General features: G+C 49.1%; 1 protein-coding gene across 3 annotated transcripts in view; it reads left to right on the top strand.

The window, feature by feature from the left end:
• Positions 1-13,896, top strand: part of GAS7 (growth arrest specific 7) — a 143,663-nt gene that overhangs the window by 56,086 nt on the left and 73,681 nt on the right. For 2 of the 3 annotated variants that reach the window (XM_054171075.1, XM_054171073.1), the window contains exon 2: positions 3,776-3,899. In XM_054171075.1, the coding sequence (XP_054027050.1) occupies positions 3,776-3,899 (124 nt within the window). The remainder of the gene's footprint in view (positions 1-3,775; positions 3,900-13,896) is intronic. The other variant, XM_054171074.1, reaches the window with a different exon arrangement.

Here is a 13,896-nt window from a genome sequence, read left to right as displayed (position 1 = left end):
CTGGCCAGGCTCTAGCTTCACAGACAGAAATCTGCAAGAAAACAGCAAGAGCAAAAAGAGCTTCATTGCTTGCCCAATATAAAATTACACAAAATAAGGTGGTTTTGCTCATCCTAGTAATTCTAATCTCTTAACATTCACACAACAGTTAAGCAGTCACGACACTCAGAAGTTAGATGCTTTCTGTTGACATCTTGGATCATCGTGACAGTCGTTGAGGTCAACGCTAAGCAGGTTTGCTGTCATTTTCATGACAGTTGTGCTGTGTGTCTTGTGGTGAGAGGGTTACAGCACTTCTAGGGTTACCATGAGCTAATTTTTTCTGCTGTGGGGGTATTCTCTCCTTTGCCCCCCCTTTTTTTTTTTGTTTGGTGAAATGTAAAGATGAAACTTTATCCCTAGTTAACAAGAGAGAAGACAAAGTTATCAAACAACCATAAAATTCAGTCCTAATTCACATGGTGCCATGGTACAGTCTTCTGAATGGCGTTTGTGATCCCAGATGATCGATGTTCAGCTTCATGGGAGATGCTGTGTCCTCATGGTCTTGATTCCTCTGCCGTTGTTTACTGCGATGATCACAGGTAGCAGGAAAGAAGGCTTGAGGCGACCTACTAGTCATTTGTTTTTAAAATTTATTTCTTGTTTACTTTCCTAATTACTATTTGTATTTTGCTGCAGTTTTTAATCTGTATTTTAATTTGTTATTCTAATCACCTTTTATTTTTAACCCCTTTTTTTTTCTCTAATCCAGTATTTAATCCTTTATTTTGTTTGATCTTATATTCTTCAATTTTTTATTTTTTTTTTTTTTTTGCACGTTTAGTTCATTGAATCTATTCTCCATTTTCATTTTGTATCTTTGCCTTTCTACTACATTTGCAACCTGCTTCTCCACTAATTCCCTTCATTATTATTGTGCATCTTAACTTGCTTGATGTCTTCTTTCCACGGAGTTTTTCTTTTAATCTAGCAGTCTTGATAATCCTTATTTTTTATTTATTACTAGTAATTCTTACATTTTTGTTAACAGCTATTTTGTCAGCAATCCTTATGATTTTTTAGTTTATCATATTTTGTTTTTAATATTTTAATTTTATTGTTGCTCTTGTTTATTACTCTGTTATTTAATACTCTATTCTGTTATTCTGTTATTTAGTACTCTATTTTTGTATCCAGTGTTTTTATACCTTTGTTACATTTTGTATGTTTAAACTTTTTTCTTTGCACTTGTCACCTTTTTGTTTACCATTTAAAAAAAATTTTTTTTTGTTCTTTGCACTTGTTACCTTTTTTTGTTCACACCTTTTTTTTTTTTTTTTGTCTATGTCTAAGAAAGAAATCTAAAAACTTTACATTAGCTAAAGAATACCTTAGAAAATGAATACCTATTCACTACAAACCTTAACATTATTACAATATTACATGGAGCTCCTTTAAAATGCCTAGGCAGACACAAAAAAAACAAAGACAAGAAGGTTCGAACCAAAAGAAAATCTCACAAGGTGAACTCATCACTAAGTACTCACACCTCAGTACAATCACCATGCATTAATTACCCACAAGTACTAAATGCATACCATTCATCATTCTTATTACAAAAACTTAGCAAAACTCTAAATAGCAAATCTCTAAAAGACATTACAACCAGAAATGAGAAAATTAGCACTGTTGCTTTAAATCAGAGCAGAGTCGCGGCTGAAGCCACTGGGAAAGGGGGGTCACTGGTGCGAGCCTCTGCGGGGGAAAGGGTGGGGGCCAGGCAAGCGGCCGCCGCTGGGCTGCTGCTGCTGTCAGTGCTGCCGGTATCAGTGGTGCGTCAGCCGGTACTGCCTTGGTCGGAGCCGTCGGCATCCGCGGGGGCCGGCAGGGCTGGCGGGCGGGGTGCGGTGGTAAGAACGCCGTCACCGCGAGCCCCCAAGCACTCCGCTGTTTCTCAGAGAGGCCGTTAAGCAAAGTCGGCGCTGTTTGAATTCCTCGCTGTCGGTGTTGTGGTCCTCCGAGAGCTGCCTTTTCTCGGCTTTTTCCCCGCTGGGTGCAGACAGTAGTGATAGCTAGCAAAACACGATGTGGCCGCCGCAAGATGTATCGGGGGCGGCCCCGGTCGATCGGTCGATATTTTTCAAACACATCGTCCGGCTGCAACTCAGATAGAACTGGGGCTGCATCTTGTCCTGACAAAGTTGCTGCAACTGCAGCAGCCATTCGCTGTTCTAGCTTATATTTTTTAATACAGTTTATGCATTCTTGCCACGGCTTTTGCAACTTGGTAGTGACCCAGTCCCACAGTCTGTTTCCATAGTCTCTCCAACAAATTTCATCAAAATAACTAAGCCCAATAACTATCTTAGACGATACGTCTGCCTTTTGTTTTTCTAAAAAACAATGAAGCAATGAGAACTCTACCTCTTTTTCCATAATCAGCAGTATTTGTCCTTCCACGCTGGTGTCCTTAAAGCTCTTCTGTGTCACAGACTTCCCTAATTGTTCTAAATAAAGCAAGCCTCGTTTCTCAAGGAAACATTAAAAGGGCTACTTCGCTCTCCATACCCCCGGGGGATTTCCTTCCTAATTATTTCCTTAAGTGCAGCCTTGAACCTGAGCCGGTAGCCCTTACCCGGACGGCGAGCAGAATTCCTCCTAGTGAATCCTTGCCCAGGCACGGTACGAACCCCCTACGCCAGCGTCGGGTTCATACTTTTGCCCGTCGATCGCTGCACAGACCTGGGAATACCCAATCGACGCACTCCGGCCTCACCAGTTCCTCCTTCCTCCAGCAGCCATAGACCCTGAGCCCGCTGAAGCAGCCGTCGGATACTCTTCCGTTCCTATAAAGCCTTCATGTCCCTGTGTTCGAGCGCCATATGTCGGGAAGAGAAGTCCATCGGCGAGGGGGGTGAGGGAAAGACTCGCAGCAATCAATATGATTGATAAGCAAGCTTCAACTTTATTGTTCCACACTTCCTTATTTATAGTCTTATCTTATACATAGTTAATTCTATTCTAATTTAACACACACTGTTGGTTACTTCCTAAAAGGTTACATCATTATTTTCACTACTCTGTGGAATTTCCTAATTGCCCTTTTTCCCAGATCTTCACCTACTTCTTATCTTGTTTGCCTTCCTTCTCAAGGGCAGCTTGACTTCATCATACCAAACATCAGAACTTTTCCACAACTCCTACTCCATTGCTATATTAATAACAGAAAATCCTTCAAGGTCTAACTTGCACAGATGTTCAAACCATTTCCCAACAACTGATCAATTTGCTTTGGCACCCTACTGCTATAGGCCCCGTGGCTCTGGAGGATTTCCTTCTGAAAATGGCTGAAGTGCTGCTGTCAATTCAATTGGGCAGCACCTCCATGCCCACTGCTTTGCCCCACCATCTACCCACAAGAAGGTAACTGAGTGCCAGCTGTGTGCCTTCCTTTCTCAAACCCTTGGTTATGTTGTGCTTTGCCTTTTCCTGCTTAATGAGAGCAATTTCCTTGGACAGGTCCAGACGCTCCTGGGACATCAAATACAGAGGGGTTTCATTGCTCTCCCAGGGGATGTTGTGTGGAGCCAGTGCTCCAAGGGAAGTTTGCTTCATGTTCTGGATGAAGCTGGAACAGATGAAGGGAGAAGTGGACTGAAAGTCTTTGATGCATTGCAGTCTCCTGAATGACAAATCACTTGGTCCTTTTCCAGATGGGTGTCTGCTTAGACTTCACTTTATCTTGGGACTGACTTAATAGGTTTTGTTGCTTTTGTTTTGTTTTTTTTCTCAGCAGAAACCCAGAAAGGCAACTCCTCAGACAGGAGAAGATACCTTGAATGGCCATCTCCCCCCTGGCTGGCAGAGCTATATGTCCCCCCAGGGCCGAAGGTACTATGTGAACACCTTCACAAATGGTAAGTGGAGACATTGGCTCCGGTAAATGTCACCCTAGCAGTACAGATCTGTTGCAGAAAATTGTCCTCCAGGTTGATTTTAATGACAAATTAGGCCTAGCATCAAAGGACTTAATGTGACCTTCCCACCATATGAAAGAAAATAATCACAAGAAGGTTTAGTTTTTTCTGTCATCATAATTCTGACTGTTGCGGAATCCCAGCATGCTGAGGGTTGGAAGGGATCTCTGGAGATCATCCAGTCCAAGCCCTTGCTCAGGCAGGGCACCCACAGCAGCTTGCCCAGGATCACAATGGCCAGGGGAGGTTTGGAAGCTCTCCAGACTATGACTGACAACTGCAGGCTGCATATCCAGCCCAGAGCCAGCTCCTTTCTCTCTCTGTCACCTGTGAAAGCTCTGCAGTGCTGCCCCTGCCCTGACTGCCAGACCAGCACAGGATCACAGAATGGTAGGGGCTGGAAGGGACCTCTGGAGATCAGCCAGTCCAGCCTAGGGCAGGTCACACAGGAATGCATCCAGACAGGCCTTGAAATTAATCTCCAGACAAGGAGACTCCACAACCTCTCTGGGCAGCCTGCTCCAGGCCTCCAGCACCCTCACAACAAACAGCTTTCTCCTCCTGCTCAGATGGAACCTTCTGGTCTCCAGTCTGTGCCCATTGCCCCTTGTGCTGTCCCTGGGCACCACTGAGCAGAGTCTGGCCCCAGCCTCTTGCCCCCCACAGCTCCTTGAGCTCTTGCTGAGCATTGCTCAGCTGCCCTCTGGGGCTGCTCTTCCGCAGGCTCTCAGCCCCAGGGCTCTCAGCCTTTGCTCCTCACAGAGATGCTCCAGGCCCCTCAGCAGCTTTGTAGCCTCCTCCGGTAGCTCCTTTTGTCTTTTGAACTGGGGAGCCCAGAACTGGACCCAGCAGTCCAGCTGTAGCTTCAGTAAGGCAGAGTAGAGGGAGAGGAGAGCTTCTGCCCAGCTGCTGGCCACACTCTTCATTAGGAGACATCAGAAGTTTTTACAAAACCCAGGGAATGCAAAGTAGAACTCCCCTGCAGTACATGATTCGGAGCATAAACCACTCCTAAGGGTACCATTTTTTCCACATTCCTTATTTCCTTTCCCTTTAGCTGGAAAGGCTTCTGTCTGTCTGGCTGGCTGGCTGTGTACCTGTATGCAGAGCAGTTTGGTGGGTGCCAGGCATCACCAAGGCACCATAAGGGGAAAGCAGAAATTAGGCACTGAAAAGTTGCTCATGGCAGAGTCAGCTTGCCCCTGGAGGAAAAGGAAGAAGGGCACATGGAAGGGGGCATCAAAGCCACAGCTGTCAGCCTGGGCTTGTGTGGTTTTTCACTCTCGTGCTAGTAGAGAAGCAAACTTAACTCACAACCTTATCAGCTGCTCCTGACCTGTCAGACTTGCACCACCTGCAGCTCACCTAAGGCTGTGTGTGCCTGACCTCCTGGTCCTGAGCTCACAACAGGGTTGCCAAACAGGGGCTTGCTACCAGCAGCCCAGATTTGTGTAGCAGAAAGAATGACAGAGTGAGAAGGAAGGGGAGGCCAGCAGGAGTGCATCTTGTTCACAACTGAGTCAAAGCCATCAGGACTCACCACTGGCATTCCTCTTTCTGACTCACTGAGTGCAAGGAGAGCCATGCACTGTCACAATGTGTGGTCCATTCAGGGACTGATGTGTTTTATTCCAGAAGCCTTTGGCCTGGAACTTGGTCAGGTCATTGTTTACGTGAGCTTCGTGCACTGAGATCTCATAGGAGCCTCCAGAAGGCACAGTGCCATGAGACTTGCCTTCACTTCCAGAGAGTCAGGGAATTGGTTCAGCTTGGAGGAGGTTCACCTTCAGGATCAGCTTGGAGTACTGTGCCCAGGTCTGGAGCCCTCAGTACACGAAGGACCTGATGGAGCAATCCAGAGGAGGGCTGCAAAAATGCTCAGGGGGTTGGAGCAGCTCTGCTGTGAGGACAGGCTGAGGGAGCTGGGGGTGTGCAGCCAGGAGAGGAGAAGGCTCCAAGGAGACCTAATAGCACCCTTCCAGTACCTGAAAGGAACCTGCAAGAAAGCTGGAGAGAGACTGTTTGCAAAGGCCTGCAGGGACAGGATCAGGGCCAATGGCTTCAAACTAGAGCAGAGCAGATTGAGATTGGATGTTAGGAACAGGTTCATCACTATGAGGGTGGTGGAACACTGGAACAGATTGCCCAGGGAGGTGATTGTGGCCCCATCCCTGGAGATAGTCAAGGTGAGGCTCAACAAGGCCCTGGGCAGCCTGATCTAGTTGGGGATGTCCCTCTGAGTGCAGAGGGGGTTGGACTGGATGCCCTTTGGAGGTCCCTTCCAACCCAGAGCGTTCTATGATTCTGTGATTCTATGATCAAGTTCAACCAGATCCATCTGCAGAGCCTTCCTACCTTCAAGTAGAGCTGACAGTTGCACATGATGATCTTAGAGCTCTTTTCCAACCAAAACAATTCTGTGGTTATGTGACTCTCTTAAGCAGGCCTTGGTTTCTGGGGGAGGGCAAGAAGGGCAGGCAGGTACCCACAGCTTTTATGCACCATGACATAGATGTGTGCAGCACTGTTGGAAGAGTTGTGCCTTATCACTGATGTTTCATTACAGAGGACAATTTTTGGGCTGCAGGTCCAGAAAAGGGCAGGGAAGCAGATGAAGGGTCTGGAGAACAGGGGAGGTGAGAAGCAGCAGCTGAGGGAACTGAGATTGTTCAGCCTGGAGAAGAGGAGGCTGAGGGGAGACCTCATTGCTCTCCACAGCTCCCTGAAAGGAGGTTGGATTGAGGTGAGGATCAGTCTTCCCCAGCTAACAAGTGATAGGAAAAGAGGAAATGGCTTCAAGTTGCATCAGGGGAGGTTTAGATTAGATATTAGGAAAGATTTCCTCACTTCTGCACCACAGTAGTCCTAAACCCAGCTGGTTTTGAAGTCAGGTTTGCTCTTGTTTCTTGTGCTGGACTCCAGAATCATGCATTTCTGAGCCTACTGCACCTTCCACGAGGGCTGCAGCCTTTTGAGAAGTTAGAGGATTCTCCTGCAGCACCTGCAAGGACACTCTTGGTTCCACCACTTCTCCACCTTAGCTGCTGTGCTCCTGCCATGTTCAGTGTCTCTCAGCCTGCTCAGTTGGAATCCTGCTTTTTACTAGTGTATTGGTTTGATGCTGCTGCTTGGGAGTATTTTTGCTCTAGCTGGGCTCTATTGCATTATCAGATTCACATCCCAAATGCCTTTGCTTCCTCAGAATGAGTTCTGTGCCAAAGAAGTGTCACCTGGGATGTCTTCTAGGCATCAGACAAAGCATAACCTCCAGGCCTTCCTGCTGCAGTCTCTGTTGGAGCCTCATCCAGCCCTGGCACTAGCAGCTGGCTGGACACCGGTTTGATTTAATCTGACTAATTGTCTCTGACCTTTGTCCCTGCACAACTGGTGGTGCAGGACTGTCCACAGGCAGATTGTGCAGCCTCGTGTTGGATGTGCACTAAGGCACCTTCCTCCTTGACTGTTCTGCAAAGCTGGACCCGCGGAGCCACAGTCACCAGAAAGTCCTGTCTGGTATGCAAGGCTTGCTGCCCAGCAGGGAGCTGACAGCTTGCCCCTCAGGAAGCATTCTTGGGCTTTGACTGTGTGATAAGTCAGAGGTGATGTGCTCCAAACCTGCAGCCCTGCCGTGGTGTGGGTGATGCTTATGGCAAGGCTCCTGGGCTGGGCAGCTCCTTGAGGCACCTGCTAGCCTCCCTTCTCCTCTCATTGCTGCAGCTGCTGCTGGCAAGATCAAAACAAGCACTGGCAGTGCCTGTCCCAGGACCCTGATGCCAGCACACATCTCTGTCACAGGGCTTCACAGGCCTCGCCCCTGCTCTGCTTCCCTAGCAGCATGGTTTCAGCAGCAGCACCTAGGGCTCTTTTCTGTCAAGGTTTTGTTTGCATCTTCCTGGGTTACAGAATCACAGAATTAACCAGGTTGGAAAATACCTTGGAGATCATCAAGTCCAACCTATCACCCAACACCCTCTGATCAATGAAACCATGGCACCAAGGGCCTCATCCAGGGTGTTTTTAAACACTTCCAGGCAGGGTGACTCCACCACCTCCCTGGCCAGTCACTGGCTGTGAAGATTTTTTTCTCACATCCAGCCTAAACCTCCCCTGGTGCAGCTTGAGACTGTGTCCTCTCATTCTCTTGCTGGTTGCCTGGGAGAAGAGACCTGCCCCCACCTGGCTACAACCTCCCTTCAGGTAGTTGTAGACAGCAAGAAGGTCTTCCCTGAGCCTTCTCTTCTCCAGGTTAAACAACCCCAGCTCCCTCAGCCTCTCTTCACAGGGCTGTGTTCCAGACCCCTCCCCAGCCTTGTTGCCCTTCTCTGATCACCTTGCTCTGGCTGCTCTCTCTTTGTCATAGCTGTCACCAGATGACAAAAGAGCTTTCACTGTGCAGTGCACACACATGGGAACTCAGCTAGCTGATTGGCCTTCAGTCTGACCCATGTGGTTAAAGCTCTTCTGCTCACCATTACCCACCAACAGCAGCTGATGCAAAACTCTTGTTTCATAGGGTCAGAGCCATTTCTTCCATCTCCCAGGCACCAGCCATCTCTTTACTGAGATGATGATCAGAAAGTGTTTCAGGATCTCCTCCACACTCTTCACAAATCCTCTCAGTTCTATTTTTTCCCTGCCATGGGGAGGTCTGGGTGTTCAGCAGCACTCACACAGTGACTCACCAAGTGGCTGGCTGACTGCATGTTGACTCATGGTAAAACCACTGGAGGGGTGACAGCCGTTGCTAGAATGTACATCTGGTCTCAGCTGAAAGAGAAGGGACATGGCCAACCCATCAGGAAATGCTGCAGACCCTGGGCACATTGATTTCCCATGGTCTTTCCCCTCTGGTTCCACAGCTGAGACAGACTCAAGTGATGATTTTTCTCATGCCCCACACAGGCAGGCTGGAGAGGTCAAGGAACACTGCTCTGGGTGCAGTTAGAGCCCCCCAGTACGTGAGCACTTCTCTTGCAGGGACACTGCAGATCCTGACAAAGCATACTGATAACTTCTCCTTGCTGAAGGGAGGTCCAGTTCCAGTGGGGCTGATGAAATGTAGACTCTTCTAGAATATAGCACAGCATGAGGAGTAACAGCTCTGGGATCTTGACCATGCAGCCCAGCAGAACCTGCATGTGAAGTTACTCTAGGGGGGAAAAGATGTCAGAGATGACCTTCCAGCTGCTCTTGTGCCTTGTCTCAGGCAAATGCCAGCAATATTCTGCTGCTGAGGTTGGAAGAGACCTTTGAGATCATCAAGTCCAGCTGCTCACCTAGAGCTCACAATCCTACCACTGCTGCTAAGCTACTGCCCCTAAACCATGACCCTAGGCACCACATCCATGTGGCGTTTGAACACCTCGGAAGATGGTGACTCCACCACCTCCCTGGGCAGCCTGTCCCAGTGCCTGAGAGCCCCTTCTGGGAAGGTACATCACCATTGCCTCCTGCCTGCTGCACTAAACCTTTTCAAACAGTGCTATATTTAAGGTGTGAATATGCCAGCCTGAGACAGAATGATGTTAAAATCCCATTGTGTATAGCTTGGTTCCAGCCTACTCAATGTCTTCCAGTGTCAGGGGAAGCACTCACTGCAGACTGCTTGGCAGAAGAAATTGATTGACTTTCTGACTGATTTTCTTCAAATTCTCACTGAATCCACACAGGTCCTGAAGCTCAGGGTACATTCTGTTCTTGCACTTTAATTGGATGGTCCAGGCCAGATGGGACCTCCAAAGCTCATCCAGTCCAACTCCCTCTGCACTCAGCAGGGACATCCCCAACCAGATCAGGTTGCCCAGGGCCCTGTCAATCCTCACCTTGACTATCTCCATGGATGGGACCTCAACCACCTCCCTGGGCAACCTGTGCCAGTGTTCCACCACCCTCATGGTGCAGAACTTCCTCCTGATATCCAATCTCAGTCTGCTCTGCTCTAGTTAGAAGCCATTGGCCCTTGTCCTGTCCCTGCAGGCCTTTGTAAACAGACTCTCTCCATCCTTCCTGTAGCCCCCTTCAGGTACTGGCAGGCTGCTATTAGGTCTCCCTGGAGCCTTCTCCTCTCCGGGCTGAACACCCCCAGCTCCCTCAGCCTGACCACATGGCAGAGCTGCTTCAACCCCCTGATCATTTTTGTGGCCTCCTCTGGACCCTCTCCATCAGCTCCATGTCCTTCCTATATTGAGGGCTCCAGCCCTGCACACAGTACTCCAGGTGAGGTCTCAGCAAAGTGTCAGAATCACCTCTCTGGCTTTGCTGGCAATGCATCTTTTGATGTAGCCCAGGCTGCCATTGGCCTTCTGTGCTGCAAGCTCACACTGCCTGCTTCTGTCCAGCTTCTCACCCACCAGCACCCCTAAGTCCTTTTCCACAGGGTTGATTTCTATGCCCTCATTTCTCCTTAGTCCAAGTGTCTCCATAAACCCTGCTGCAAGCTTCTGCCTTTGCCAGGTCAGGACCCCAGGCTCTAACTAGTGGATGGGTGCAGCAAGTGCCCTTGCTAAGGTGCAGACCATCACTACATCCAAGATGCATTTCATAGCTAAAGATGCCAGGGAGTGGCTGGAGGGAAGAAAGGGAACTTCCCAAGGCAACAACGTGTTAGTGAGTAGGTCCCACAATGTGAGCCCTGTGTCTCCAAGGGAGTGAGGCAGTCTTTGCTTTAATGAAGACAAATGGCCAAACTGTCTCCTGGAGAAGGAATAAGTACTGTAAGATTCAGAGTGAAAGATTACATCTGTCTGATCCCCCTTCAAAGGGCTTAAGAAAGAGTCCTCCTCATGGGGGAGCCTCCCAGAGCTGTCCAAGGCTGCAAACTTCCTGTGCTTAAGAGCTGCAGCAAAGCATGAGGCATGCTTGGGGAGGGGAGCTGTGTGTAGCACCCTGCCAGAAGAGGAGAGGGCTTCAGAGTGATAAGGGAATGGGGAAGAACCTTCTGGTCATTTTTAGTCTAAGTGGTTTCATTGTGGTTTTGTTTCCTTTCTTTTTTTTGGGGGGGTTGTTTCTTTTTCCTTTTCATTGCTGTCTTTTACAAAGCCTCTGCACTTCCTCTGCTGAACCTACAGGTTGTGAATCAAGTATTTCATTAGAGTTGTACAGAAACATAGCTGCACTGGCAGATGAGTTTAAGGCAACATGGGTCACAGCAAAGCACCATTCACTGAAGGTCATGGTACATGTTTCAGCTGGGGTGAACCTCCAGCCAAGCACTCTGTCTGCTCAGCCCTCCCAGGGCTTCCTGCTGCATTGTGGAGCAAAGGGAGAGCTGGCACCAGAGGGACAGACCCTCTGACATGCAGCAAAACACTAGGACATATACTTACTGTAAGGGTTTCCAGGAACATTGTCACACTGGGCTACAAGGAAACCCAGGGCTTTCTTCTCCTCCTTATGGAACCTTCTGTCAGAGAGGCCTTCAGTTTTCAGTCCATATGTGGAAAGAGGTTCTGGCTTCAGAGAGGTTTAGGCAAGTCCCCTGAGTATGTCTCCTGTCACCTACTTGCAGGCACTACAAAATTTCCTATTCAACAGGAAGAAACATGAAGTTGTCCTGCAAAGGCTCTGCTTGCTGTCATGGACCAAAGGTAGATTCCCTCCCAGGCTTCTCTGAAATGCTTTGCAGAATTTCCTTCCATTTCCAGGTGCAGAATCTGGATGGTGATCAGAATCACAAAGCCAGAGAATCACAGAATTGTCAGGGCTGGAAGGGACCTCAAGGCTCAGCCAGTCCCAACCCCCCTGCCATGGCCAGGGCCACCTCACACTACAGCAGGTTGCTCACAGCCACATCCAGCCTGGCTGCAAACACCTCCAGGCAGGAGGCTTCCACCACCTCCCTGGGCAGCCTGTGCCAGGCTCTCACCACCCTCATGGGGAACAACTTCTTCCTCACATCCAATCTGAATCTGCCCATTTCTAGTTTTGCTCCATCCCCCCCAGTCCTATCATTCCCTGACACCCTAACAGTCCCTCCCCAGCTTTCTTGTAGCCCCCTTCAGATACTGGAAGGCCAGACCAAGGGTATCCTAGTGCTGAAGCATCCAGTTGTCCACAGGGACTGTGCAAGCTCAGCTTTGTTGCAGTGCTTTGTATTTTATGTAGCTTGCTTTTTCTTCCTTGAAATTTTGAAATCCAAGGAGAGATTTTTGTATCTGAAGCATGGTCTGAGCTGTGCTCTCTGGGAGAACAAATGGTTTCAGAGAGAATACAAATTATTGGTTATTCTTCCAGTTCACAACAGGCCTCTGGCTGCTGTGGAGACTGGGGTTTAGGCAATTTGTTCTCTCTTATTTTGAATATGCTTCCTATCAAAGCTTTTCTGTATTATGTGCTCTGTAATTCTCCCACCCACTGAGGCTGAGCCTGGTGCAGAGCTGAAGCAGAAGCAAGAGGCTCAAGTACGCAGGAATTTGAGAGCAGAAACTACTACTTACTAGAGTCCAGAGCTGTTCAGTGGACAGCATGGGAGGTGGCAGTGCTCTCTCTTAGGCAGTGAGTGATATGGGGGAGAAAGTAACCAGAAGAAAGGAAGGGTAGGCTCCTCTCTGTGCCACAAAACATCCAGGAGCATCCTCAGCACTCCTCAGCTGGAGCCCTGCTAGCAGTTCCTTCAGCTCTGCCTTGCCCATGTGTCTGGATGCACCCTGGGGACCCTGTTGTCCTAAGACTGGTTGGCAACAAAGCTCCCCATGGCTGCTTGCTCACCCCTTCCTCCCTCCCCCTTACACCCCATAGGATGGGGAGGAGAATTGGAAGAAAAAGGTAACAGCTTGTAGGGTGAGGTAAGGACAGTTCAGCAGGACAGCACCAGGAGAGGAGAAGTGGCAATCCCAGGAGCACTGATGAGGGGATCTGGAAAGTGAGGGCTGCCCAGTTGCTCACCACCTTCCTGAGCCATGATCCCCCAGGTCACAGACTCATAGAATCATAGAATCAATAAGGTTGGAAAAGACCTCAGAGATCATCCAGTCCAACCTGTCACCCAACACCTCCTGACAACTAAACCATGGCTCCAAGTGCCACATCCAAGCCTTTCCTGAACACCTCCAGGGATGGGGACTCCACCACCTCCCTGGGCAGCACATCCCAAGGGCCAGTTCCTCTTTCTGGGAAGAACTTTCTCCTCAGTTGTATACAGAGCATGATGCCACATGGTATCCCTAGCTAGCTCAGCTCAGCTGTCACCCTTCACAGCTTCTTGTGGGGATGAACCATGCCTCAGTCAAGCCCAGGACACCTTTCCAGCTGCTTCTAGCCACAATGCAGCTGCTGAGCTCCTGCCAAGGACATACTGCTGTAGGAGCTGTCTCTGATCCCACCTCTTCCATAGCCCAGAGGCAGCCAGACTTGGCAGGTCACTACCCCAGCTTATTGCTGGAGAGGGACATTGTGGCTGTCCCTTCAGGCCTGATGCTGTGCAGCAGATGTAGCACTGTGCTTCCAATTAATAGTGCCCTGCTGGCTCCCCTGCAGCTGGAAGCCCACAGATCCAAGCTCTTGCTTATCTTTGATAGAAACAGCACATCCCTTAGGGGTTGATATTTTGCACCCTCCCTCTGGCTGTCCCTTCCATCATATGTCTCTCCTGCATGAAGTAGAGGACAGTCATTTATCTAAGCCATATGCTGAGCTTCCAAGGGAGCTGCAGGCACTGGGCTCCCTGTCTGCTCTTTGAGATGTTGTATTTGGACATCCTCTCAGTGACATGTCCTTCCCTTCCAGCACTGCAGCTATTCTGTGTGACCAGCCAGCTGCCTTCTCAGTTGGTGGGAGGCATAGCCCAGAGCAGGGTAGGGGAATGCACCAAGCTCAGGGCTGTGGCTGAGTCCTGGGTCAGGTAAGAGCACAGCAAAACATCCCCTCCCCATCTCCCCCCAGCCCTGTTCTACACCCTGCTAGCACTCACTGCCTTTCTGGACCTCTTTGCTCTGGTGAG

Source organism: Dryobates pubescens, chromosome 20 (genome assembly GCF_014839835.1).
Source record: "Dryobates pubescens isolate bDryPub1 chromosome 20, bDryPub1.pri, whole genome shotgun sequence".
Classification (NCBI taxonomy): domain Eukaryota; kingdom Metazoa; phylum Chordata; class Aves; order Piciformes; family Picidae; genus Dryobates; species Dryobates pubescens.
The sequence above is the reverse complement of the archived record's forward strand: the minus strand, read 5'-3'. Positions and strand labels throughout refer to the sequence as shown.